This window comes from Syngnathus floridae, chromosome 10, assembly GCF_059516105.1.
Source record: "Syngnathus floridae isolate MCC-2025c chromosome 10, RoL_Sflo_1.0, whole genome shotgun sequence".
NCBI lineage: Eukaryota > Metazoa > Chordata > Actinopteri > Syngnathiformes > Syngnathidae > Syngnathus > Syngnathus floridae.
This window is the reverse complement of record NC_142422.1, coordinates 5,215,333-5,243,128: the sequence shown is the minus strand read 5'-3', so window position 1 is coordinate 5,243,128 and position 27,796 is coordinate 5,215,333. Positions and strand designations below refer to the sequence as shown.

The 27,796-nt window shown below is 42.7% G+C and overlaps 3 protein-coding genes across 8 annotated transcripts in view; 2 read left to right on the top strand and 1 right to left on the bottom strand.

Moving 5' to 3' along the window:
- fhod3b (formin homology 2 domain containing 3b) overlaps window positions 1-17,527 on the top strand; it is a 63,161-nt gene extending 45,634 nt beyond the window's left edge. For 4 of the 5 annotated variants that reach the window (XM_088388443.1, XM_088388442.1, XM_088388445.1 and 1 more), the window contains 20 exons: window positions 85-196; window positions 632-726; window positions 836-979; window positions 1,051-1,292; window positions 2,583-2,684; window positions 4,060-4,167; window positions 4,239-4,373; window positions 4,445-4,495; window positions 4,713-4,903; window positions 5,026-5,577; window positions 6,038-6,939; window positions 7,420-7,578; window positions 8,154-8,336; window positions 8,843-8,962; window positions 9,774-9,935; window positions 10,460-10,650; window positions 10,730-10,922; window positions 15,437-15,623; window positions 15,740-15,901; window positions 16,170-17,527. In XM_088388443.1, the coding sequence (XP_088244569.1) occupies window positions 85-196; window positions 632-726; window positions 836-979; window positions 1,051-1,292; window positions 2,583-2,684; window positions 4,060-4,167; window positions 4,239-4,373; window positions 4,445-4,495; window positions 4,713-4,903; window positions 5,026-5,577; window positions 6,038-6,939; window positions 7,420-7,578; window positions 8,154-8,336; window positions 8,843-8,962; window positions 9,774-9,935; window positions 10,460-10,650; window positions 10,730-10,922; window positions 15,437-15,623; window positions 15,740-15,901; window positions 16,170-16,252 (4,074 nt within the window). In that variant the 3' untranslated portion in view covers window positions 16,253-17,527. The remainder of the gene's footprint in view (window positions 1-84; window positions 197-631; window positions 727-835; window positions 980-1,050; window positions 1,293-2,582; window positions 2,685-4,059; window positions 4,168-4,238; window positions 4,374-4,444; window positions 4,496-4,712; window positions 4,904-5,025; window positions 5,578-6,037; window positions 6,940-7,419; window positions 7,579-8,153; window positions 8,337-8,842; window positions 8,963-9,773; window positions 9,936-10,459; window positions 10,651-10,729; window positions 10,923-15,436; window positions 15,624-15,739; window positions 15,902-16,169) is intronic. The other variant, XM_088388444.1, reaches the window with a different exon arrangement.
- A 47-nt stretch (window positions 17,528-17,574) lies between these two features.
- Window positions 17,575-23,197, bottom strand: LOC148392081 (retinoic acid receptor RXR-beta-A-like). Of its 2 annotated transcripts, XM_088388449.1 has the most exons (12): window positions 23,009-23,197; window positions 21,976-22,145; window positions 21,714-21,867; window positions 21,460-21,639; window positions 21,143-21,187; window positions 20,685-20,845; window positions 19,673-19,802; window positions 19,428-19,554; window positions 19,317-19,358; window positions 19,149-19,240; window positions 18,865-18,970; window positions 17,575-18,775 (listed from the first exon to the last, which is right to left on the bottom strand). In XM_088388449.1, the coding sequence occupies exons 2-12, from the start codon at window positions 22,099-22,101 to the stop codon at window positions 18,628-18,630; spliced, it is 1,311 nt and encodes a 436-aa protein (XP_088244575.1). In that variant the 5' UTR covers window positions 22,102-22,145; window positions 23,009-23,197; the 3' UTR covers window positions 17,575-18,627. The 2 variants fall into 2 exon arrangements, with proteins under 2 accessions (XP_088244575.1, XP_088244576.1); XM_088388450.1 differs by lacking the exon at window positions 21,143-21,187 and having other exon boundaries at window positions 23,009-23,192.
- Window positions 23,198-24,531: 1,334 nt separating this feature from the next.
- On the top strand, window positions 24,532-27,591 carry LOC148392080 (macrophage mannose receptor 1-like). The gene is made up of 6 exons (XM_088388157.1): window positions 24,532-24,702; window positions 24,854-25,213; window positions 25,300-25,638; window positions 26,233-26,325; window positions 26,407-26,502; window positions 26,736-27,591. Exons 1-6 carry the CDS (start codon window positions 24,669-24,671, stop codon window positions 27,098-27,100), a joined length of 1,287 nt encoding a protein of 428 aa, XP_088244283.1. The 5' UTR covers window positions 24,532-24,668; the 3' UTR covers window positions 27,101-27,591.
- Window positions 27,592-27,796: the final 205 nt, after the last annotated feature.

Genomic DNA, 27,796 nt, shown 5'->3' with positions numbered 1-27,796 from the left:
ACGCAAGACAGGATACAATGATGACAAAACTTTACTTAGGAACTGTGTTTATAAATTGTCCAATTTGCGTTTCCTCCTGTGCAGTTTCGTCTGGTGGTGAAGACAGCGCTGAAACTCCTGCTGGTGTTTGTGGAGTATGCAGAATCAAACGCCGTTTTATTCATTAATGCCGTGAATGCTGTGGATGCCAAAAGAGGTAAAATGATACCTAGGGAAAGCAGAATAATCGAGTGAATCAGAACAAATTAGTCTAGTCTTATTTGAATCATTTTTGTAGAGTGAAGTCAGTAATTGCAGAGGAATGCATCTTAATTAGATCAGTGCATTGGTTGAGTTGAATTATAATCTCAGTCAAATCCACTTGTCGAGTGTATAGATAAAACTTGAAATAGGAAATGTTGCTATCAATTTTAAAACAGCCTTTTCTGAAACTGCACCGAAACTCAAGTGTAGGAATGTATTTCCAAATGTGCCCTGTGCATGACTGGCAACTGGCCCGGGGTCAAATGTCATCTGGGATAGACTCCAGTTCAACAGCGACACCAATGAAGACATGTGCTGTGAAAAGAAAAAAAACAAAAGACTGATTCTCCAATGACCACCATCTGCTGTCTGGATTTGACTATTTCAGGCACAAAAGTATGGGGCAACGTCATGGAGATCCTGAATGAGAAAGACGGAGTAGATACTGAATTGCTGGTGTATGCAATGACGCTCATCAACAAGGTCGGTGGAACTTCAGTAAACTGTTTACGAGAACTAAGTTAATTTCCAGGAGTTTCTTCCAGTGTCATGTTCTTCTCATTGGGTTGTTCTCCTTTCATTCATGTTTTAGACTCTGGCCAGTCTGCCCGATCAAGACTCTTACTACGACGTGGTGGACTGTTTGGAAGAGCAGGGCATCGAGGCTTTGGCACAGAGACACCTAAGCAGGAAGGGCTCTGACCTTGACCTTGTAGAGCAGTTGAACATCTACGAGGTCAGAAAGCTCCTCAAAAAATCTATTGTGATGTCATCCTGTAGTTAACTTGTTTCTGGTTTTATCCCAAGACGACTCTTCGCCGCGAGGACGGTGACGATGAGACGCAGATACCTCCGAGCGGCAGGAAGGAGCGCCGGCGGGCCAGCATGGGCGGCACTAGCGAGCGACGCGGCCTGGAGAGACGACGCAGCCGCAGGCATTCTCTTCAAAACAATAGAGGTCCCGCCTCGGCACCGGCGTCGCCATGCAGCCCTTATGCAAGCGGCATCCTGCCCTTTGGAGGCCAGCGTGTTGAAGACATCGCCGAAAGGTGAGGTGCACAAAGCCACTGAGGGAGGATCTCCAAATGTTTCCATTTTGACTTCAGATGTTGCAGTTCGGTTTTATCAGTACCAGTCAGCAGACAAAAGTACTCGCCCCTCACCTGATCACTGCCACTCTTAATGCATCACATCCCAGCCAGGTTTTGAAATAGCATACCAATTAAACCTTCTGGTAGCTCCCAGGTCTGGCCGGTCATGCGATACCGGCCCACTACAGGAAATTCTAGCGGCCTTTGAAGATCAACGTTTTTCCATTTTGTTAATGAAAGCCAGAAGGGCCCGTGCGAGCGATGGATCTAAATAGAAAACGGGCAACAAGACTCACGTGTGGGGAGGCAGAACAGGAAATAACACTGAGCAGATATCTCACTGAAAGGAATCACCTCTTTGGTCACTAACAATTTATTTTTAAAATAATATTAGACAAACGTGCCTATGTCCCTTTTCACCTCCACCAGGGATGTTGTGTTCTCATCTCTTGTGTGTTTAAAACCACCTCAAAGCTCAAGGCAGAAGGTTATGTTTTGATTTAGTTCTTTTGTCACCCGGATCCATATAAGTCATCAAACATTACTGCCACCTAGAGGACACATTTGGCCCACTGCTTTTTTTTCATCATGTTTGTCTTTTCATGATTATGATTGGCAATTTAATTGTAGTGACATTTAGGGACCTCATTTTTTTCAAAAATTCATCCAATTATTATACCCGTGTGTATGCAGGCTCTAAATATATCATGGAAATATTTTACATGCAGTGTTGAGGCATTTTCATAATGTGCACAATGACTTGCAAAACATGTTTCAGATAAGATAAGTCTGAAAAAGTAAAACATGTATTGGACTTTGGACCAACCAGGAAGTAGCCTAACATAAACAGTCTCACTTTTATTTTAATCTTAATAAATTGATATCAGCTCAAAATTAAAAAGCAGCTAACAAACATTCTTGCACCTGTTTCTCTGTCTTCAACATCTTGTGTCGTACTTGCTTGCTGCATGTGTGTGTTCAGTGTTTCCCTCAAAATTATAACCGGAATAAAGCGTAAATCAAAGCACTATGATTTCTCGTTTACTTTTAGCCTGAAATAATGACTTCCAGAAATGGAAAAAGTGAGTCCGTTGAGAAATATCGTACATGGGAAACACTGAGATTTGTCAGCATGTTTGTGTTGTCTTTTTCCAAAGTCATTTTTGCTTCTATCTTTTCACTTTGCCTGTCGCACTTCTTGCGCTCTCACTTCCCTCCTTTGAAACCTCAAACCGTCCCCTACCGCAGAGATGAGGAGGAGGAGGAGGATGAAGGAGAGGAGGAGGAGGAGGAGGAGACAGATGATGAATGTCATCCAGTCACTGAGTCCTGTAGGCAGGACGATCACAGGTATTGTAGGCTAACTGTCCTGGATGGGATACAACCAACCCATTATGTCCTTTACCCACCACCCTCCCAAAAAAAAAAAAAAAATACACTGACTAGAACTGACCATAAATCAGCGGGAACCCGAATTCGCTCTCTGCGAATAAGCAAATTCTCTGAGCTCATTGTTACCACAATACATCAAGCAAGCTCGTTGCGATAAACCTCTAATTGTAAGTCCCGGTATTTCGTTTACAATGCTATTTTTTCTTGGCACTTAAAAAGTGCTTTGGTTGGAGTTTACCCCGCTTAGCTAGGATTAGCGTCAAGCCGTCATAATCAGTTAAATGGAAAAATCTCGATAAATAATTCTTTTGGTTTGGCTCAATGAAATTGGGCTCAGTGTTGCTGTTTTTGTGCTTTGAATTCTAAAAGACAGGAAGTTGATCATCTTAAGGACCGCGACATCCTCTTGTGTCTGTTGCAAATCATCGCAAAGATTTTAGTGTGAAGTTTGTCCCAAATAAGCACATAACCATCCCAAATCCTGTCTCGTAGTTTCTTGTTGATTGAATCCATGATAAATGTGCTCCTTTTTTTATTTCTTCCTGCCTCCTTCCTGTATTGGTAGTGTTTTTTTCCAGCACTCTTACTAAAACACCTCCTTTCCCACCACAATCTGTCTGACTTCCTTAAAGACCTGTGGTTAAAGGGAAAAGAAGAAAAAAAAGTTCTTTTTGCAATTTCCTGGAAAGTTATTTTTAGATTTTTATCACTCGTCGGGCTTTTGTTTTTCATAAGAACCATCGTTAACACATGACGAGTCAATAACTATATTTTAAGACCATAGAGATGTTTAGTGTGAGTCACTGTCTCTCTCATCAGTGTTCACATTTTGCTGTTTACAAAGGGGTACTAAAAGAATATTATTGTGGGAAAATAAAGTGTTGGCGACAGGATGAAAGTAAAAATGGTACGAGGATGAATTCGTAAAAACATAATTTATTGTATGAGACGAAAATAGCTTTACAACAACAAAGTTGTGATTTTACGAGGAAAAACATTATTGTTTAAAAATGGATGATAACGAAGTTGCAGGAAAGTTTTTTTTTTTGTCTCCATCTACTTCTTTTATGTGTAACACTGACAACTGTCTCGTTTCAACTTCTTTGACTCACACTTTCTCCCACCTTCAGTCTAACAAAAACATCCAACACTCAGAAAAACCTGCTGGGCTTGCTGTAGAACATGATAAAAGTAGTGCTTTGCCACCGTCATATGGCATCCTGTATTGTTAAATTGGCTTGTGGCATCTTGAGGCTTTTGGCTAGAGGGTCAACCTGTCAATGATTTTTTTTTGCTATCTGTGATCGGGTTTGTTGTGTTGATCCATTTACAGGGTTACTTCCAATGAAGCAGCACAGCCAGACAAGCAACAAAGTCCAGAAGCACCCAGCAATCGCTTCACTAGTACGGCAACCTGCACACCGGAGTCTAAAACTGAAAGGTTGGTCTGAATGACATTTTCTAAACTTATCAACACTCCAACATACAAATGTTGTTTCTTCATCCATGCAGACCTGCTTTAGGAAGCCTGCTGAGCTCCTCGTACAGGCAACATCAGGAGTCTTTGGCTGCAGAGAGGGAGAGGAGGCGCATGGAACGAGAGGAGCGTCTGCAGAGGATCGAAAGGGAGGAGAGGGAGCGCTTCAAGTCAGTCTCACCTTGCAAAACACAAATGTTGTCAATCCAAACCTTAATTTTTTTTTCTTTATCCATCTCAGTCGAGACTATGTTGAAAAAAGGGAAGAGGCGAGACAAGCCAGAGAGGAAAGGTGGGTTTTTCTTGGTGCACATCAACTGACAACATTGTTACAGTTGTAATCATTGATTTAAAAAAAAAATATGGAAAGAGTTTGATTAGCAGCTGCAATAAGAAATCAGTAAATCGTTTATGTCAGCGTTTATTCATGTCAGCTGTATTTGTGTGTGCTTACTAATTCAGAGTGCATCGTGATCTTAATAATTTAACGTTATCCTTCGCTGTGGCAGGTACAAGGCCGTGGAGAGGCTAGCGGCCGAGGAGTACGAGCGAGAGCGTCCTCGGATGCCCGTAAGAGGCCGTACGGAGATCACACTGTGTTTGAGTTCCAACCCCGCCGTCCGCTCGCCATCTCGCTGTGTCACGACTTCGTCTATCGCCTCACAGCAAGACAAAACACTCAATGCTCAGCAGACGTTAGGTAAACAATTATCATTAGCATGAAGGAAATATATTTAAATGTACTAATTAATTAATTAATTAAAGCATCAGAGGTGCAAACTTGTCTGCATGCTTCTGAATGGTTTCTAAACTTTCTTACAGGAACTGAATCCGTCCCGGCGTCAAAACATGACTCCCCAACACGAACAAAAAGTCCAGCATTAACAGGATCAGAACTTTGTCCTTCACCTCCCTCACAACCAAATATGGCTGCAAAAGAGCCACCAGCAGACACGAAGGATGTGAAGGACACGCGACCAGTTCAGAATGTGGTGGAAGAGCCAGAGGGGTGTGAAAAGGGAGGAGTGGGAAATGAAGAAGGCAAGCTTGAGGAGATAGAGCAGGAGTATGAGATCGGGAGAGAAGTTGACGAGCAGGTGGACGTGGCTGATGAAGTGGAAGTAGCTGAGGAAGCACAGGTAGCTAGTATTGACGTGGAAGTGGATGTAGAAGATGTTGAATTAGAGGAAGATTGCGAGAGGGTTCCGACCATAGAGAGGGACGTGGAGGAAAGTATAGTGCTGAGCGAGAAGGAGAGACAGAATGAGGAAGTGAACGAGAAGGACAACTGCTCGGCATCCAGCATCTCATCCACCAGCAGCACTCTGGAGAGGGAGGAACGTGAGGAGAAAGTCAAAAATGACATTGAAGCAGGTATTTCTTGCAGCGACAGTCTTTGAATAATCCATGTCGAGCAGGAATATGCGCTCAAGGACAACCTTTGAGACGGGTCGTTTGTAAAATGAGTTTTAAAAAAAAAAAAGTTTAAAAATAATTGTAAAATACTTATAATTAATTGATTTAATGGCACGATTTAATTCAACAATCAATTTATTTAGTATTTTAAATTAGATCTAAATAAGAACATAAATAAATAAAAACAAAATAATAATAAATTAATTAATTAATAATAAAAAATTATAAATTGCAGCCCTCAAAAGGGAAAAATGTATAACAGTTTTTAATAAACTTATTTTAAGGAGGATAAGCAGCTAAATTAATGCAACAAATCTTACAAGACTCATCATAATGTAAATACTCAGTGATTAAAAGACAGCCTGATGTAGAGCAAGTCAGAGTTTATGTGTTCATTTTGATCTTTTCCTCCCACCAGGCCAGTGGAGCCAGTGCATTGAAGTCTCGGAAGAGAACGACATCCTCAACAACAAGCGCTTCATGCTGGACATGCTCTACGCTCACACGTCCAACAAGAAAGATGACAATGGAGGAGGAGAGGTCGAGAAAGAAACGGAATGTAAATGTGAAAAGGACCCAGAGGTGGCTGACCCCTCTGTCGCCAGCTTAGCCAGCCGGATCTCCACACTGGAGGCTCACAGGCAGGCCAATGAAGAAAATGTGAAGAAAATGGAGGTGGACATTGTAGACAAGCAAAGCACTGTACGGGCCGTGGCTGGAAAATTTGGTGATTTGGTCAAAGGTCTGGCGTCTCTGACTGAAGCGGAGGCGTCAAAGGAGCCGCAGCACGCTCAGACTGACAACTCCAGCGGCATCCCGGCAGCCCAGAAGAAGGAATCGGACCAAATTTGGGACCAGCTCATGGCCGCACCTCGGGAGCTGCGCATCAAGGAAATGGATTTCACCGACTTGCGGGATGAGGATGACTTGGATATTTTAGTTATGGAAAGCGTGATGGGGTCTGGTGATCACGTACCGCCGCCACCGCCTCCTCCGCTACGTAGTGCTGTTCTACCGCCACCCCCTCCCCTTTTTGGGTGCCCCCCGCCGCCTCCCATCCTTGGCAAAATGGTGCTCCCACCGCCCCCCTTCATGCCACCGCCATCCCCTCAGTTGAATCGGGGCGACCTTCCTCTGTTCCTCAAGAAAAAGAAGACAATTCGACTCTTCTGGAAAGAGGTGCGCCCCATGGAGTGGCAGTGCAAGAGCCATAAGTTCTGTAAGGAATCCCTTTGGTCCAAATTAGAGCCACTTAAACTGGACACATCCAAGCTGGAGCAGCTCTTTGAGTCCAAATCCAAGGAGCTGCCTATTACCAAGGTACATTGGATGGATGGATGGATGGATGGATGGATGGATGGATGGATGGATGGATGGATGGATGGATGGATGGATGGATGGATGGATGGATGGATGGATGGATGGATGGATGGATGGATGGATGGATGGATGGATGGATGGATGGGTGGGTGGATGGGTGGATGGATGGATGGATGGATGGATGGATGGATGGATGGATGGATGGATGGATGGATGGATGGATGGATGGATGGATGGATGGATGGATGGATGGATGGATGGATTGGATGGATGGATTGGATGGATGGATGGATGGATGGATGGATGGATGGATGGATGGAGGGATGGAGGGAGGGATGGAGGGAGGGAGGGATGGGATGGGATGGGATGGGATGGGATGGGATGGGATGGGATGGATGGGATGGATGATTTAGACTTTGTGAAAAATGTATGAACCCTCTGTATGTGGTTTCGATCGCCGACTTGTGCCATGTCTCATAGAAAGCCGCAGTTGATGGCAAACGGCAAGAAATCATCGTCCTGGACTCCAAACGCAGCAACGCCATAAACATCGGTTTGACCGTCTTACCGCCTCCTCGCACCATCAAGACGGCCATCCTCAACTTTGATGAGTATGCGCTGAACAAAGAAGGCATCGAGGTAAGGATGACAAACCCACGTGAAAATGTGAAGTGTCTGGAGGAATGGCATCAAGTTCAACTGGCTGCAAAATAAGTGCGCTGGACTGATGATGCGCCAACGCAACAAAAATTCACAATTGGATCTTTCATAAAAAAAGAATTCATTCACCTCGTGTTGCCTGTCCTTTGTCTTTCTCGCGGCGGGTAATTAATCACTTTGAATATTAAAATGTCCACCAGCACTTGAAAATGATGAGACACCAGTGGAGAACGATGAATTTTGCATCCCTTCAGTATTATGCAATAGAATGATCGCTCTCCAGAAGAAGTTGCTGTTCACCTTTTGCCTTTTGGAATTTTTTTTTTTCCTAAGCCAAATAAAAAGGTTGAAAGTTCACTCGTCACACATATTTCTTGGAACTCTGGAAACATCTTAAATAAACAGCGGTGGAAAATGTCAGGATCAATTTGTCTCCTCTGCTGCTCTATGATTTACCTCCAGACGTGTTATGCAAAAACAAGGCGATGAGGACTTGATAAACGATCCCCCCTGGAACTCTCCGTCCCCCTCTCTGTCATCTCATCTGCTCTCAGAAAATCCTGACCATGATCCCCACGGAGGAAGAGAAGCAGAAGATCCAAGAGGCTCAGCTGCTCAATCCTGAAATTCCCCTGGGCAGCGCTGAGCAGTTTCTCCTCATCCTCTCCTCCATCACCGAGCTGTCGGCCCGCCTGCAGCTGTGGGCCTTCAAGATGGACTATGAGCTTACGGAGAAGGTCAGTGTCTGCGCTTGCTTTGATCACATGCACACGTTTAAATTCATCAATTTGAATTCAGCTTTTATTTCTAGAGCAGTATAACAAAGTATTTTTATTTTATTGAGTCCAGGCACATATTTTGCCTTGAGGAGAATCAACCTGTCACGATATGTTGTTGGCATAGATAGATAACTAAAAATAACATCTGAAACTTTTTCAAACATGGTTGGGACTCACTGGTGAAATGAATACCTCTGAGAAAGTGTCAGTCAAAAGTGAGCATTATTATTTTTGTAAAAGCAGATTTGTTGCTATAGTTCTTTTTTCTAATTAGATTTCACGTGGCTTCCTATTGGATCAGCATGGCGGAGATATGCTTAGCACAATAGAGAACTTCTAGGTTCAGATCTCAAGTCTTCCTGCATGGAGTTTGCATGTTCCCCCCGTGCCTATGCCTATGTTTACGTACTTGTAAAAATGAATTGAGAAATATCAGGCTGATTGATCGCTCTGGTGTTTTGTAGGAAGTTGCGGAGCCCCTGCAGGATCTTAAAGAAGGAATGGACCAATTGGAGAAGAACACAACTCTCCGCTACATTTTGACCACGCTCTTAGCCATCGGCAACTTCCTTAATGGCACTAATGTGAGTAAACGTTAAGTGCTCATTGTGATTTTGAACCGTAAAAAACATGGAGTGATTGTCAAAAAGGATAAAGCAGGTGCCACAAAAGGAAGAGAGGTCGTTAGAAATGGTCGAGATTTCTTCAGACTATACAAGAGGAAAAGTCTAAGGTGGAGTGCAATGGAAGAATGCCGAAATATTTCCGTCAACATTTAAAAGACTTTAGTAGGTCCCTTAGGAGAGGATGTTGACATGAATCAGCTTTTTTAAGTATCTGCACACTTTTATGGTTTTTTTTTTTTGTTTTTTTTAATTTGTCAGAGCAATGCCGGACAATGTGTGGGAAAGCTCAATAGACTTTTCTCTGAGAAGAAATAAATATTTGAGCGATTGTGTATTTTCTGGAAGTTTAGTCGTGTGAGGAGTATATATCTGTTCTTCTATGAATGAGCGACAAACACGCGAGGGGAAAGTACAAGTCATCGACATCAAAAAAGCCAGCGCCCATAAATAACGTCTGGAATTTTTGTTTTTAGTTTGACATTTAAAGTTGGAAAGGGAACAAAGGAGAGAGTGTTTGCGTCTTTCATGCTATGTGCTGGCTTGAGCTCTCCGCTGTGGCCAGCACAGCAATCTGCCGGCCTGGAAGTAGATTGTGGTTCCTGATAATCACAACCTAATGAAGCTACAGATCATCTTGGCACGCTTTGAGAGTCTTTTTGTGTCTTTGCCAGAGAGGAAATGCGCCGCAATTTGGGCCTTTTGATTGCAACCCCGCCCCCGTCCTTCCTTTTCTCCTCTCTTGAGTATTCTTGTTTGCTTGCTTGTCCAGGCCAAAGGCTTTGAGCTGAGTTACCTCGAGAAAGTCCCCGAGGTGAAGGACACGGTTCATAAGCAGTCCCTGCTGCACCACACCTGCGCCATCGTGGTGGAGAAGTTTCCGGATAGCTCCGATCTCTACTCGGAGATTGGGGCCATCACCCGGTTGACCAAGGTGGGAACGGTTTAACTCGTATCAAAATAAATCGATTAATCAAAAACTAATCGATTAAAAAATTAATCACCTCATGTTTCAAATCAGATATGTTTTAACTGAAGGTCGTCCAAATCTGATTTTAGCCTCTCAAAAGTAATAATTCTGATTCCTCTAGTCCTTCATGAAAAAAAGACTGATTTATCTTTAGTGTTGAATCAAAATAAGACATTTGCAAACATCTGCTTTTACTTTGGAAAAGCATGGCCATCAATCTTGTGTGATAATGGTTAACTATTGTTTTTTTTTTAATTAAATAATACCACATAAACAAAAACAATTGTTTAATGAACAGTAATTGGGGGAAGAAAATTCAACACATTTTAACGCAAATACAATTGTATCTAATTACTCGATGGAATAATCGATAGAATAATCGATACTAAAAATATGTGATAGTGACTGAATTCAACATCCAGCTTGCATTCTTATTCCAGGTGGCTGCTTGTTTATCGGTTGTTTTTTTTGTTTTGTTTTTTGGCTAGGTGGACTTTGACCAACTTCAAGACAATCTGACTCAGATGGAGCGAAGGTGCAAAGCATCTTGGGATCACCTCAAGGTCATTGCCAAACATGAGATGAAACCGGCGTTGAAGCAAAAAATGTCCGACTTCCTCAAAGACTGCGCGGAGAGGATTATCATTCTGAAAATCGTACACCGGAGGATCATCAACAGGTATGATTTTTTTTTGTAATCCTGTTTACCTCTCGCCACTTTACATGTTTGTTTAATCTTTATCTTTATTTTCCGACAGGTTTCATGCCTTCCTTTTGTTCTTTGGCCATCCAATATACGGCGTCCGTGATGTCAGCATTCATCGCTTCAGTAAGATCCTGAGTGAATTTGCGCTGGAGTACCGCACAACCAGGGAGCGGGTGCTCCAGCAGAAGCAGAAGAGGGCCAACCATCGTGAGAGGAACAAAACCAGAGGGAAATTGATAACAGATGTAAGTGGACAACGGACCAACCATATAATAAAGAAAAAAAATGCTGATGTCATCAAAGACCAGCTCACAGGCCTCCGTCAAATTTCAAATCTGATATGTAGCTAGTCATTTAAGTTACAAGAATGACAATGTCATGGAAGAAATTAAATTTGAAAAATGTCGGTCAGTGCTTCTGACAGTGTTTAGGCCAGCAGACAAAGGCTTTGCTGGTTCTGACCTCCCACCACCGCTACATACATTTGTGATTACATCAGCAAGGTTTCACATGTGCCTTATATATGGATCAATTGATGAATTTGTTGATCCATACTGGTTGTACACAGTGCTCTGCCAAAATGTTTCAGTACGTTTTAGTACGACTAGTAAATTACAAGGTCGCATCGCTTCCCAGCATTAAGCTATTTCATTTCAAAATAGGCTGCTCCGTTAATGTTTCGAGTAAATTTACAACATATACGTCAAACAATACAACTACCCCCCCCCCCACACACACACACAAAAATAATAATAATAATAATTGGCTTGGTTATTCACACATTTCTTTCTATAATACAACACCTACACTGGTGTTGGCTCGTGAGTGAACGATGGGTTCAAAAGAACGAATGTTCTTTTTTCAGTTCATATGACTTCAACCAGTAGGTGTCGGTAACGCCCATTGAAGCTGGTGCCACCTCGCCGTAAAACAAAACGAAGAAGAAAATGACGTAACTTCCCGTTCACGAACGACTAGTGTATTGCATTTACCGTTTACCAACGAACGAATCTGTGAGTGAACAAGTGAGTGACTCGCATTTCCAATTCATCGCGAGAACGGATCAGTGAGGGAACGAATCGTGACTTTCCCGTTCGCGAACAAGGCAATGGGTCAATTGCCTTCCTCCCCTCCCGTGCATCAACGGATACTGACTGCAGTGAACGTGTTGCGTCTCCCTCCTGGCGTGGACTATGTAAACCAGAATGTCGATTTACGATTTGCCAAGGAAAGAAAGAACCACTCACTGAAACACCACTTCTTTTATGCGCGTTTTCTCCAAGCTAACGGCTAACTTTCTTGCATGAACGGATTCGCCGTTATGCAACAACCGGGAGATTATGCTTCTCTTTGGGTAATCTTGATTTTATAACACTTAAAATAACGTGTATGCACATATACGCCTAAATATTGTCATCCAATATATCTACTGCAGTTTCACATTGGATTGCTGGTTTGAAATTTTCTTTTATTATTATTATTATTTTTAATAAACATTTATGTTAAAACTTGTCTGGTGTTTTATGCTTTGTTTTTATATTCGCCAATTAAAACATAAAAATCAGACATTTAGTTAACTGCTTTATATGACAATATGTGTAGGTACACCTCATGGACACTTCAATAGGTACACTACACGAGGGGGGGAAAAAAGAATAAATAAAACAGTGTTAATTGCACAATAAAAGCACGTTTTTACACCTGGGATCGAACCAAGCTCTTACCCAGCAAGAGCCCGGGTCGTTACCCAGTCGGCTACCTCAACATGACAGCTCACGGTTGTCTGCATTGTTTTGTACTACTGATGTGCATTGCAGTTAGTGAACTGAATCTTTAGAATCGGTTGACTCAAAATATTTGTTCAAAAGAATCGTTCGCTACACTTTCTTATTTATTTATTCTTTTTTTTTTTTTCTTTACCTCGTGTAGTGTACCTATTGTAGTGTCCATGAGGTGTACCTAATCACAGGCCACTTCAATAAGGAAAAAGCTTAAGTGAAAGTGAAAAGTGCCACACCCGCCCTCACCCCCACTTTCTGATTGGCTGTTTGATCTGTGGCGTCACTTGGACACTCCATTAGGTACACCGCCATCCTCGGGGGTCCTCTGGGCCGCGTTCCAACATGTTTTCCAAGTGACCCTCGTTAAGTGCACCTGCGTGAAAAGTTTTAGCCACTTTCACGTTCAAAAGGAGCTAAAAGTTTTCACGCACCTGCACTTAACGAGGGAATCACACGGACACTCCATTAGGTACACCGCCATTTTCAAGTGTACCTAATAACAGGCCACTTTATTAGGGAAATATCATGGTCAAAGGTCACAGTTGTCAAGCTCTAGTCCTCGGGGCCGCGTTCCAACATGTTTTCCAAGTGACCCTCGTTAAGCGCACCTGCGTGAAAAGTTTTAGCCACTTTCACGTTCAAAAGGAGCTAAAAGTTTTCACGCACCTGCACTTAACGAGGGAATCACACGGACACTCCATTAGGTACACCGCCATTTTCAAGTGTACCTAATAACAGGCCACTTTATTAGGGAAATATCATGGTCAAAGGTCACAGGTGTCAAGCTCTAGTCCTCGGGGCCGCGTTCCAACATGTTTTCCAAGTGACCCTCGTTAAGCGCACCTGCGTGAAAAGTTTTAGCCACTTTCACGTTCAAAAGGAGCTAAAACTTTTCACGCACCTGCACTTAACGAGGGAATCACACGGACACTCCATTAGGTACACCGCCATTTTCAAGTGTACCTAATAACAGGCCACTTTATTAGGGAAATATCATGGTCAAAGGTTACAGTTGTCAAGCTCTAGTCCTTGGGGCCGCGTTCCAACATGTTTTCCAAGTGACCCTCGTTAACAAAATTAAAATAAATAAAGTGTAGCGAACGATTCGGTGAACGATTCTTTTGAACAAATATTTTGAGTCAACCGATTCTAACTGGAATGCACATCACTAGTACAAAACAGTGCAGACGACCATGGGTTGCCATGTTGAAGTAGCCGACTGGTTAATGACATGGGCTCTTGCTCGGGAAGATCTTGGTTTGATCCCAGGTGTGAGAATATACATACATATTCTTTTATTGTGCAATTAACCCCTTATTTATTTTTTGTTTTTTGTTTTTTTTACCTCATGTAGTGCACCTATTGAAGTGTCCATGAGGTGTACCTCCACATATTGTCATATAAAGCAGTTAACCAAATGATTTTTATGTTTTAATTGGCGAATATAAAAACAAGGAATAAAACACCAGACAAGTTTTAACATAAATTTTTATTAAAAATTAATAATAAAAGTAAATTTCAGTTTATTAAAAATAATAATAATAAAAGAAAATTTCAAACCAGCAATCCAATGTGAAATTGCAGTAGATATATTGGATAACAATATTTAGGCGTATATATGCATACACATTATTTTAAGTGTTTTAAAATCAAGATTACCCAAAGAGAAGCATAATCTCCCCGTTGTTGCATAACGGCGCATCCCTTCATGCAAGGAAGTTAGCCGTGAGCGTGGAGAAAACACGCATAAAAGAAGTGGTGTTTCAGTGAGTGGTTCTTTCTTTCCTTGGCAAATCGTAAATCGACATTCTGGTTTACATAGTCCACGCCAGGAGGGAGACGCAACACGTTCACTGCAGTCAGTATCCGTTGATGCACGGGAGGGGAGGAAGGCAGTTGACCCATTGACTCGTTCGCGAACGAGAAAGTCACGATTCGTTCCCTCACTGATCCGTTCTCGCGATGAACTGGAAATGCGAATCACTCACTCACTCATTCCTTCACTCACAGATTCGTTCGTTGGTGAACGGGAAATGCAATACACAACTCGTTCGTGAACGGGAAGTTACGTCATTTTCTTCTTCGTTTTGTTTTACGGCGAGGTGGCACTAGCTTCAATGGGCTTTACCGACACCTACTGGTTGAAGTCATATGAACTCAAGAAATTTTATGTCAAAATAGGCTACTCTGTTAATGTTTCGAGTAAATTTACGGATCGATATGGAAGGGAAACATTGGTAAGCAGTACCAGTAACAAGTCTGTGTGAATTCACGCTGTTCAAGCAGTAAGAGCCACATCCACAAGAGCTGCTTTCCTAAAATAAAAATGATCACTTTTGACAGTCAGGAACACAAGAGAGATAATTGTATAGTATGTTGTATGTTCTTCTATTGCTGTAAGCCAAAGAAGATCAAAATATCATTTTTATCTCCATGTAGAGGTGAAGTCTCAGAAGACTCTAGCTGTTTTGTATTCCAAATATCAGATTAGTTACATAAGCAATGTTATCATTGGAAGATCCCGCATGACATTTTACCACATCCTCCCTCTCTCGTGTTTGTAGAGCGACGACGAAGGTGACAGTGAGGTAGGGGCCCTGCTGCCTGCTACGGGCCGCATGAGAAATATTTTTGCTGTGACTAACATACAAGACTTGAACTTAAAGTTGCATGGCAATGATGGGACCACAAACCTACAATATGAATGGAAATGGAACCACGATAGACCAATTTTTTGGGGGGGACTAAAATAGTGATGCATACATAGATTAATTGTAGCCACTGCCATCTAGCGAAAGAGTTTGTCTTATCTTTTTCTGCAAAAGAATTATTTGGAATGACTGCTGTGAACTGTGACTAAACAAATGACTCATAAAGCCTGAAAAATGCTGTGTCATAATGGATGAGAACATGTTTGACCAGAGAATAGCAGTGATTTGTTGATTCTCACCTTGGCCTGTACCCCCTATTTCCTGCAGAGCGGTAAATTCGGCGGCGCCCAGCCCGACACGCCCGAGAGCCAGCCTCATGGCATCCAGTACGCCGAGGATGCCGCCGAGCATGAGAACATGAAGGCCGTGCTGAAGGGCAGCGTGCAGAGTGGAGACAGCGAGATCTCCACGGTGCCGGGACTTCGCACTCGCACGCGGGTCGGCAGCACCAAAGGTGACTAATTTCAATTTCATCTTTTATTTTGTCACTAGTCACAAAACAATACATAAATCCCACCGGGAAAAAAAAATCAATGGTGTTATCATCTGCTCCAACTTTTGTATTTTCAGCTCAAGTGCCGTCGTGGTGCATCGCCAACGATGACACCATCAACTGCACAGATGACACGGCCGACGAGATCATGGAGCGGATCGTACGCTCGGCCACTCAGGGGCCGGGTCCGAGGACGCAACCTCGTGAGAGGCGGCGTTCCAGAGTCAATCGCAAATCACGTGAGTCATTTTTGAACCGAAATAAAAATTTAGCAACCGACAGTTCCTAAAGTTAAATACAACTGAACTTCACATAGGCAGTGCTTCTTTCGTGCACCACTAGAGGGAGCATTCATACTATTAGTGCTACATGTTCTACATTGACACCACCTCAATAAATGTGAATAAAACAATCTCGTAATATGTTGCATTTGTACACTCATCAATATTTTTTAAGTTTGATTCTCCATTTTCTAATCATGTCCACTTTGTGTTGTGCTTTGTGAAGTGAGGAGGACACTGAAGAGCGGTTTGACATCCGAGGAGGCCAACGTCCTGGGCTTGTCTGATGGTCCTGACATGCAGGTGTGAACAGGATTGGAGGACGCACGTTCAACGCCTCGCTCCCGTGCCAACATGAATGACTCATTTGCGCCTGCGTGAGAAGACCAGGCTGAGCACCGCATTGAGACCACTGAGCTTGGCTTCTACACTCCTCCAGCGCTTGATGTCTTCAAACACCTTAAAACACTGTGTGTTTGTGATCTCTGGTGGTTCGAGTGAGAGAAATCCAAAGATGTCACCTGCGTGTGTACAATTACTACTGTGCTACTAACGCCTGTGTATTGCCTTGCGCTCCAGAAGGTGACCCACCGGCCATCAATTAATGTGAAACATTTGACGAAAAGATGAACACATTAGAACCCAATTCAATCAAGCAGGTTGAGGAACAAAATAGGTAAGTTGCTCAGCAGCATGTGGCGCGCATGTTGTCCCAGCTGTACATTTCAGTGCCTTTCTTGAGACACTTATTTATTAAGGGAGAGATTTTCAGGGACATCCTAATCAAATGAGGACCGAGCACGAGCCGCGGTGATTTCTAAACGGTGTTCGGATCGACTCATAATGAAGCTAGTGTATTTATTATGACAACTCTCTCCCGTCGCCTTACATGTCTGTTGACGTGAAAGTGAAAAGTATGGAAAAAAAAAAAGATATCTCCCTTCGACTGGCAGCATTGGAGATTCTGTTACAGGCACTCCTCTCTTTAAAATGAATGTGAAAATCATCACTTAATGTTTTTTAACATCTATGTCAAAGTGATGTGAAAAGGGAAGGTATTTTTTGAATTAACTAAAGTAGGCCAGTTTATCTAACCCGCTATAATCTTCGAAGCATTTTCCCTCCCAGCATTTACAAGTCCCAGTTTGCTATTTAGAATGGGAGCATAGCCATTGAAAGCAAACACCAGCAGTAGATTTCCGTGAACTCTGTTCAGCACCTTAGATTTCAAGTGTAGCATCTACCTTCCTTCCTTATGGCAAAAGGATCTTTTTTTTAAAAAAGAAAAAAAACAAGCATACAAGTGTAAAGTTAAGATATAGGGCCAGTGATGTAAAATGTCTTTTTGCTCCATTTGTAGAATAGTGTATTATAGAGTAAAAGCAGTATTATAAATGTAATTTAAAAGTTTGAAAGCGTTCATTCTGCAAGTTACGGTTTGAAATGAACGTTGGTTCTGTGCTCTGGACACTTGACTGCTTTGATATCATTGCACTAAACTGCTACACACACACACAAGCAAGGCTTCACATGCAGCCAGGAACAAAATGTCAATATTTACAATTAAAATGCTTGTGAAAAGTTTTACGGCTATCCGAGTCTTGTTTTAAAGACAGACGTGCAACAAGGAGTCGCAAACTGAAGTCATGTTTATTTTTAGTTCACACAATCCATGCGTCAAGGAGCACATGGAGGTCAAGTTGATCAATGACTTGAGGTGCTCGGGACCTAATGTGACAATTTTGCTTTGAATAAACTGCAGAGACAGTACAATGGACAGAACAGCTACCTAGCAAGGAAAGAAGGATGGAAGGAAATACAATGGAGCATAAAATGATTTCAAAAGAAAAAAAAAGCTGAAACATCGTCAGCAAATCCAGTGCAACCCAACACATGTTCTGCTATCTGAAAACAGAGAAAATAATAAAAACAAGGGCACGGGTTAAAAATGATATAATTTGCATCTCCTGATCATAATTGAAATTAACACACATTTTCCCTGAACATTTACTTTTGCACAGTACCTCAGAATTGTATAAATTACAAAATGGAATATTCCCTTTCCATCAGACATGATTTACTTGGTAAAACCCCTGAATGAGTGAAAGGCAGAAAGCACTTGAACATTTTATATTGCTACATTTATTTAAAATAAAAAAACAAAGCTCATGTTTGCATATCCTCTTAGGTGTGGGGGTTCTCAAACCAATAAAATCGCATTTTCTCAGCAATAGCACCAAATATGACATGGCTCCAACAGTCAGCTGGCAGCTTTTAGAAAGTCAAGTGATTGGCCTCAGAAAAGGGCAAAGTCGTAAACAAGTCTAAATGGAGGGCAGACATTTTTGTCTCTGCTAAGATTTCATCTTGTGGAATAGATCCAGGTTGACTAGAAAGGATTAAAAAGAAGACTAGGTCTTCCACACATGCTCCCGTTTAAAAATAGATCCACTTAAGCAGTGTGTACAAAGCTCATATAAAATGGTATATAGCCTGTTGGGGGGGAGGGGGGGGGGGGGGGTACTTCTTTCGACATGCAGCACCAGCCTGCCTGTTTGGTCTAAAAAGAGCAAAATGTGTGCAGCACTAAAACAAAAATGGACAGGAAGTGGAACCCAGATAGCAGTGAGACAAGCGGACAAATGTTTCCAAGTTAAAGTGCCACTCCAGTCTGCACGCTCCTTCTAGGCCAGCTGATGAGGAGCTTCAAGCATCTCCATGAGGAAAGTGTCAATGGGCGTGTCGCCGATCAGCTTGAAGAAGAACAGGTGCTCCAAGCACTTCAGGCCGATGGAGCGCAGCGCGGGCAGGCGAAGGAGCAGCTTGGCGAACCTGGCACACGACGCGCGCCTGTCAAGCGCCTGCTGCCGCTTTGTCTTGGAACGGGTCCAAAGAAGAAGAAAAACGGGAAGCCCACATACCTGCCCTGCTGCTCAGGGTACTTGTGTTTGCAGTAGGCCTCCAGCGAGGCGTAGACCTTCTCCCGGAGCAGCTCCACCTCCCCCGTGTTGGACAGACCTTTAGCATCTGCAGCAAAAGAACACATTCAACTGAGGAGTTCTCTCATTGTGAGTGGAAATGCAGCATGCTAGGTGGTTTAACGCGGTTTCTTCTGGACTGGTTTGAGGCAGTTAGACGTTTGTCCAAGTGGCGTCACCAAATTCTGCAGGCAGAATTGGTAACAAGATGCCATCAGCGGGCTCACCAGGGTTGAAGAGGACGATGGCGCGAAGGCAGCCCAGCTCCGTCTTGTCCATTTGCATATCTCTCATCTTGTTGACAAGCTCGGTGAGAACCCTGACGGACGACAACAAGGCTTTCAAAATACGGTCAAGTTTTGTGAAAAAAAATTAGAACCAAAATGTCATGTTACCTGTCAAATATGGCACCAACCTCCGCACTTTGCACACTCTCCCTGTGTTCAAACAAGCACGATTACAATGAGGACTTTTGTGCAGATTGACACAAGTCTAAGTAGCCAAACCTGTCAAAGATGGCGCCAACCCCTGCGCTGTGAGCACCATCGCGCTGCAGCTCTGAGGTGAGCAGGACGCCGTCCTTCAGGGCGATGGAGCGGTGGGAGAAGGAGGCAATGAGGAGCTCGTTCCAACCTGGCAACACCGGTGTTAGGGTTACATGAAGATCATTGCTTCATACACATTAAGAACACATTAACCAGCCTCTGGATTTTTATTTATCTCTATTTAAAGTGTGTAAGAGATGAGGCACCTGCACGCAGAAGGATGACCTGGTCATCAAGGGGCAGCTCACAAAAGTGAGGGATTCTCTTGGCCCATTCCACCAGGGCGAAAAGCTGCTTGTCGGCGGTCTGGCAGATGTTGGTGACCGCGTCATGGGGCTGAAACACACACTGCTGCGTCACCTTGGGCACTTTGGAAGTTTCACAAGCAAACAACAAAACCGTCAAAATCTGGTTCACACTGATCAGTGGCCCTTAGCAAAGAAACAACGCTCATGTGGCCTACACTTGAACCAGAGTTGTTGAACTTCTCGAAGCTCGGACAAAGAATTTACACTATTTTGAAATGAGGATGTAACATTGAAATGAGGATGTAACATAAAATGTGAAAAAAGTGAAGCGCTGTGAATACTTTCCGGATGCACTCTAGGCGAGTTAAAAAAACCACCCGTGCAATAATAAAGGTTTGATGGACTAAATTATTTCAAATATAATCAATCTTGATAAAGTTAGACGAGAGTCACAGAACAGATTGTGGAGTTGATAGTAGCCTACAACTGCTGTTCATGCGCCATTGAATTCAACTTGCGCACCACTGAACACCAGTTTAGCTTTTACACTGGCAAAGAGCCAAAGCAGAGCTACACGTCTTTCTCCAAAGCTCCATGTGACATAAGGTCGCTGGCTTCCTGCCATTAAAAGGGCGGTTGAATGTTCATAGCAGGCCTCCAATGAATGACGTAATAAACCCCCCCTCTCTGGACAGACAAAGGCTTGCTGCTCGTCTGGCACCAATTAATAGGGTGCTCCAAGTGGGGTGCTTGTGCAGCAGACGAAATGTCAATCAACTGGTGGTAAACTTTGGCTTGAGTTTCAAAATTGCTGTGCACCAGATGAGTATGCTCACGTCATCAAACGCTGTTTATAAGTCAATATAAAATAGTGGTGGGGTTTTTTCGTTGCTTTGCTCAGGCTGTTTCCAGAAAAACATACAAAAAAAACGACGTCATTTTTCTGCATTGTGTTAACAACACAACTCACAGAGTTGCCCGCAGAGCCTCCGTCAGAGTGGAGCTCAGTCTTCAGCTCCACCGCAGTCTCCGCCTCCAAGATCTTCTCCACTGGCATCTCCTCATTAATGCCCATGCTGAACTCCAGCTCGCCTTCCCGCTCACGGTTCCTCTGGCGCTCTTCCTGAACCGCTGCATCACACAAGGCAGGAAAGAGTGCTCAGGATTAAGACAAAACTTATTTAAAATATCTTCACTTGGTTAGTTAGTTACTAGTTTTGTTTTAAAATTTAATTGAGCCAGGAATAAACTTTTTTTTTCTTTAACATTTTAGTGAAAGTCATCCAGTATTGACCTGGCACTTGCATTTGGCAAGATGGGGAAAGCAGCCGCAAGGTTCATTATGAAAATGCTTTACGCGTTGGAGAAAACATTAAATCTAAGACACATTACAATACAAATAGCATCTCAAAAATATCAATGCCATACTCATCCAACCCTCATCTTTTCCATCTTCTTTCATCCACCTTACCACTATTGAAAGATGGAGAAAGGGGAGAGTTGGGAAAATAAAGGGGAAAACAGAGGTTAGATATTTAAACCCAACCTGACGCATTTTTGTCTCTACTACATTTCTAGACTATTTTAAGCCCTACTACCACGAAACTAAAGAGTGATTAAGCAGTGTAGGGCACCTTGCATCATGGTGCTTTCCCCCTTCTTTTGCTGCTTGGTTATTTTGTGTTCTTGTTTGTTTGGTTTTTGTTACTTTAAGAGACGCGTTTTGCAATTCGAAATCTGCATACCTTCCCTCTTCATGCCCATGGCCAGGCACTTCTGGTAACGGCAGTACTGGCAGCGGTTGCGCTGGCGTTTGTCCACCAGGCACTCCTTGTTGTCCCTGCACGTGTAGCTCAAGTCTTTGCGGACCGTCCTCTTGAAAAAACCTTTGCAGCCCTCGCAGCTGTAGACGCCGTAGTGCTTTCCTAGTGCACAAGAACCATGATGAGAGAAACAAGCAAATATTCTTGCCTTTCAAATGGAACGGTCATTCACTCACCAGATGAACGGTCTCCACAAATGACGCACAGGCGCTTCTGAGACAACATGATTCCCGGACTGTGCGCGGACATGGGCCTTAAGCCGAACGGAGGCTTGACGTCCTCAGAGTTGCTGATTGAATGCATCCCTGACATGGCGCCGGAAGCTGAGAGCTGGACAGAATCACAGAGACAATTAACATGGTGTAATGGGGGTGTGATAAAGCACTGCCCAAAATACTTCCAGGCCAAAATAGCAGAGCGTTTTTAATGTCAGTTTACCTGACTGTGGCTGATGGGTCCAAATCCCAGAGAGGGCGAGACCATTGGAGAGTTGATAGCAAACGGAGAACCAATGACATTAGTGGGGCTGTTAGGTGCCGAGCTGTTAGGTTGCTGGGAAGACATTGCTCTTGTAACACAGGATGGAGTCCCGCCAGATGGATATCAGTCTGAGAATGACAATTAGATATGTGCAGTTATTAGTACTGCGTACATTTTATGACCACTTGCGTAATGAATTCTAACACAGGAGCTGTGTCAAACATTCTTCCTTTACAGAGTTACGGCTATCTTGCATCATCATCTTTAAAGAACATTTTATTCTAAGAGTCTAGTGTTTTTGTTATGTCAGTTGCATGAGGGTCATGCAGATTAGGAACAGCTCTCAATGTGACAATTCTAAGCTTTTAAATGTAGTATATGTTATATATTCGTGGATATGATATGATCATGAAGGTAATCGGGGTATATAAACAGCGTTTGTGAGTGATCCCAAACTCGTAATGTTGGGAGTTGGCAATGTTACAGTTAAGGATTGTTACCACGTTTGCTGGAGAAATGCTGCTCGCCAACAAACATTAACGTTGCCCGGCGTTCGCCCATTCAAATGCTAATCGTGAAATTAAATTAAAATCATATAAAACGTCTCTCAATGCACATAATACAAAATCGTCCGTCTTTGATTAAATCATCATGAAGTTAAGAGTATGAACAGTCTATCGATTGGACGCACAAGCCTTTAGCTAGTAACATTAGCCGGCTAACATTAGCAACAAACCTGGTTCGGATTGTACGTGACTCAAATTAATTAAAATCTATCTGTTTAATACAAACCTCCCCACGAAAAGCTCGATTGTCTATAAGAACCGCTTAGATTCGGTGTCTGCGTCGTAATTTAATCCACTTAGCGAAGCTTCGCAACGATTAAGGCTAACAGCTAGCGTGGCCACCATTAGCCTAGCGCTAACTTACATGGTGGGGCGAGTGAGATAATGGCAACGAACGAGTTCGCTCGCAGGTCCGGGGAACTCACCAAACACAAAATCGAAGCATTGTTGGATAGCTCGACTCTGTGTCTTGATCGAGCTTCCCGGGGAGAGCCAACAGACAGCAAGGCCGCCGCTCAAAGCCAGTTGCCTTCAACTTGACGCTGCTGTTGTTTACTGGCCATGATGGCTCAGTGCCAGCTCCGCTCGAGCCAAAATGTCTCCTGGGACCACCCAGTAGCGCGGTCACGTGACAGCGGCGCACAAGGTGAGCTGGTGGGAGGCGGGGTCCTTGTTCTGTATTAATTAGGCCAGAGGTCCCCAACTTTTTTTGCGCCTCGAAACCGGTTACGTGTCAGAAATATTTTCGCGGACCGGTCTTTATATAAATAAATAATACATTTATATAAATAAATATTACATTTATAATAAATTTATAAATACGATGAAATAAAATGATACGACTGGCATAAAAACAACTATAAACGACATCATTGTTTTTATTAATTATTTATGTATTCATTTATTAGTAATTATTTGTTTATTATTTATTACATTTTATTAATAAAACAACATTACGTTGAATTGGTGGGTACACTGAGCTTGTTTCTCATATGCTCTAACCCTAACCCTAGTCCAAGCCCAACCCTAACCCTAGCCCTAACCCTAACCCTAGCTCTAACCCTAAACCTAGCCCCAACCCTAACACGAGCTCTTTCCCTAACTCCAGCCCTAGCCCTAAACTTACCTCTAGCCCTCACTCTCGGCCTAACCTTTAGGGAAGTGTACGGTTTTATGGGTAGTACACAAGCAACTGTGTTGCAAATTTGTCCATGAAAAACATTTTTGGTCTCACTGGGATTTAAATTCGGGTCACTAGGGTGAGAGTCCAGAGCACTAACCACTACACTATGGAACCCTGCCTTGGTTTGATGGAGCAGCTCACAAGCAAATAGGGTATCATTGAGTAATATGTATCAAATAACCTAACCTGCATGTTACTGGAATGTGGGAAGAAAAAAAATGGGGGGGGGGGGGGGAAATCCCTCACAAATAGGCTTCACTTTATGCAAATACAGAGATAAGAAAAAAAAGCCTTTGATTGCACTATTTTACAATTTATTGCCCCATGTGAAAACATGTGGTTCTTTACAGAATGACAGGCATGAGCTTCCAATTGGGAGGCATTCATAGCAATCAAGCTAGTGGAAATAGCTTCTTATCCAGAGTGTCACAAGGCAAGCTCAAGCATGAGGGTTAAAACAAAAATAGCTAAAAAAAGAAATAAAATAAAAGAAGTCGACACTTGAGTCAAATCAATAGTATCAGCTGGAACTGGTGTATAAAAATCATTGATTTTATAATCATTGAATAATCATTCACAGTGTCACCACGTGACCTCTTTGTGCTTCTAATGCTCAACAATTTTATGAATGTATCATCAGATTCCTGGTGACTGTGTGTAAATGTCAACAATACAGGAGAGACATTGTGTACTAGCATGCAGTTCTAAAGAGTGACAAACGAGAAAAACTGCTTTGGTAAGAGACATTCCTGAAGAGGAGTCTCTCAAAAGGACAAGAGGAATTCTCAGTGCTTTAGTGGCGCCATTGCTGCTACTGCCTCCTCTTCATAATTTAATTAACTGTACAGGACCCAATACATATAAATATATAATGCAGTTTTTCTTCATGAAAATATATCATAATGAAATGGACCAGAACCCTTCTGCTAATTTCAGGTTTGTAACTTGAGGGTCTTTTAACATTTACAAATGCAGAGAATAATGAAATTTTAGTTGCGTAAAGACTAATATTTAGAGTTATGGGTCCCCTGCAATTTTTTTTTTTTTTGCATTTCTCTTACCTAACAACTAAGCTGTCACTCCACAGAATTCTGCTCTATCATACTGGCGTTTTCCAATTTCCACTACATTGCACTTAAGAAGACCCATGAAGAAGCAAAGGACTACTGTCGATGGACACACATGGACCTTGCCACTATCAACAACGTAACAGATATGAGCGATCTGATTGCCTCTGTTCCAAATGACACCATCAGAGCGTGGATAGGACTGGAGCTGGGAGATGTATCGAGATGGCATTGGGCTTGGCCTAACCAAAAAGTAGATTTCTTGAATTGGAAGGTGGGAAATCCACAAGGATTAGCTCAACATTCATGTGCAGCTATGGATTCACAAGGAGAATGGTTTGAAAGTGAGTGTGAAACCAAGAGGAGCTTTGTTTGTCACAGTAAGTACAAACTGAGAACTGTATAATCTGAAAATTGCAGTCATTCTTTGACCAATGTCACAAATCACGCTTTCAAAAAATCTCAGGCAACAGTGATGCTCCAAGAAACTACATTTTTGTTGCCAACACAAAATCATGGAGGGATGCCCAAAAGCACTGCAGGGATTTATCTTTGGATCTGGTCAGTGTAAGCTCAGCAGAAGAAAACAAGGAAGTCCGGAACGTCTCCACAGCTCAAAACTTATGGATCGGCCTCTTTCGAGATTCCTGGAGGTGGTCCGACGGGAGCGAGTCATCATTCCGCTACTGGAAACGACGGCAACCAAACAATCGTGATCAAGATTGTGTTGCTGCTGTATTCAAAGATGGCGGACAGTGGAATGATCTGAAATGTGGCAGTCAACACACCTTTGTCTGCCAAGGCCGTAAGTTGACACGTCTATTAAACTATACTCAATATCATTCAACCCTATTGTAAAATTATAGAAGCTATAGTAATTGGTGAAGAAATTAACACGATGGTGGTAAAGCATTTTTTCCCATTAGACAAAAGTAGTGCCTGACTTAAGTAAATTAAGCTCCTCCCCTAAGTTATCATAGTTTCTTGGTCCCAAGACTTTCCAACATGGCACCAAAGCAATACTTTTATCTTAGGCTTGGATTGAGAACATCAAAAGGACAGGTTCTCCAAAATATCAGCAAATTGGCAAATTCGCTAAATCGGAACCACAAATATTCAAGGCCGCTCTGTGTACTTTTTGTTTGTTGGTGTGCTGTGAGATTTTTCTAACATCAATATGTGCCTTGGCCCATGAAAGGTTGGCAGATGTAAACCCTTGAAAATGGCAGCCATGCATACTGCTGTCAAGTGTTTAGTCAGTCAAAACATTTATGGTGCCAAAGAGCAACTTTGTTTGTACTACTCACTACAAAAAAAAATTCTTTCGGCAATATATCTCTTTCGAATGTATATTGGAGTCGCATTTGCCATTGCTCTATTGTGTTATCTTTTCGCACAGCCAGGAAAGTTCCAACAACAACACCTTCGACCAACTCAGAAGTGGTTCCATTTAATTCCACAGCAGCTACTTCTACCCAACAATCAAATCCAGGTATATTATGTGTCATACTTGCAATGAGCACAATGTAGTACAACTGCAAACAAACCTGTAACAAAAACATTTCTACGCCAGACGATGCTTCTAGATTTACGACACAGGTGGGGACACTGAACGCAACACAGTCATCCACTGTAACACCCTCTGGAAGTAGTCCTCCTTTGACTTCAGGTATACTTGGTATTTAATTTAGTTTTAATTTTAAAGTGAAAGTCAAGTAAAAAGGAAAAAGTCTAATCAAGGTATAGTAGTTGTTATTAAGTATGCTGCCTTCCAGTGGAAAGGAGAAGTATGGCAGCTCTGAAAACTTGGTTTAAAAGGCATATTAGCTATTCTACACAAATTTACAAGATGAAGAAAACATGTAGTTGCTAACCTTTTGCCCTTTTCCTCTCTTCTCACAGAAAACCTAATATTAATTCGTGAAAATATGACTTGGATGGACGCCTTGAGTTACTGCAGAGAGCACCACATGGACCTCGTCTACATCACCGGGCAAAGCACTCAGGATCAAGTGGCGCAGATGGCACAGAATGCCACATCATCCCACGTTTGGCTCGGCCTGCGCTACACTTGCACCTTCGACCTTTGGTTTTGGAGCGGTTCGGCCTCTGACTGTTACCAGAACTGGGCTCCTGGACAAGGTCCACCAGAGCGTGCTCATGAATGTGGAATGACTGGTGCCATGTTGACCACAGGGAGGCAGCAATGGGTGGGCTTGCCTGAGACACAGCAACTGAACTTCATCTGCCGGGACTGTCCTGGATAAGAAAGATTTTTAAATTTGCCTCCAATTTTGTTGAGTTTTCGTCACAGGTTTCATCTCGCTGCCATTCGCTTGTTCCACTAGAGCGGCGCATTAGTGTGAGAGGATACTCGAGGTCTGCCTCCTCCATTGTTTGACGTGAATGTCATTAAATATGAAAACACTGCGGCAAGCCGGCCGACACATTCATGAGCAGAGAGAGTGACATGAGAACATTGATCCGCTGCTTTCACCCAGGGGTTAATATTTGCATGTTGACCCCGACTGCTTGTGCTCAAGATGCTTTTTTTTAGGACCACCATGGTTCCGATGCAGACGGCCTGCTGCCCCCCAGTGACCTTGTCCACAGTGCTAAGGTCTACGGCGATCAGCCATAACCGTGGGAATGTTCACAATAATCTTAACTGCTTTACTGATCATTTAATTGTGAAAAAATGAAAAAGTGTTATCTGCAAAATAGAATATAATAAATACAAAACGGAAGTTTATAGCTACATCTGAACTGTTTCTTCATGTTGCTATTATGATGATGATGATGATGACCATCTGACACGTTGTGATTAATTCATCAATGGGGCGAGAATTGTTTTCACAGATAGACATAGTTAAAAATAGGTAAGACAAAGAACAGAAGTGACAAGTTATCTAAGCAGTACTTAATGCAACTGTGATATGATTTCTGATTTGGTGAGGATATCA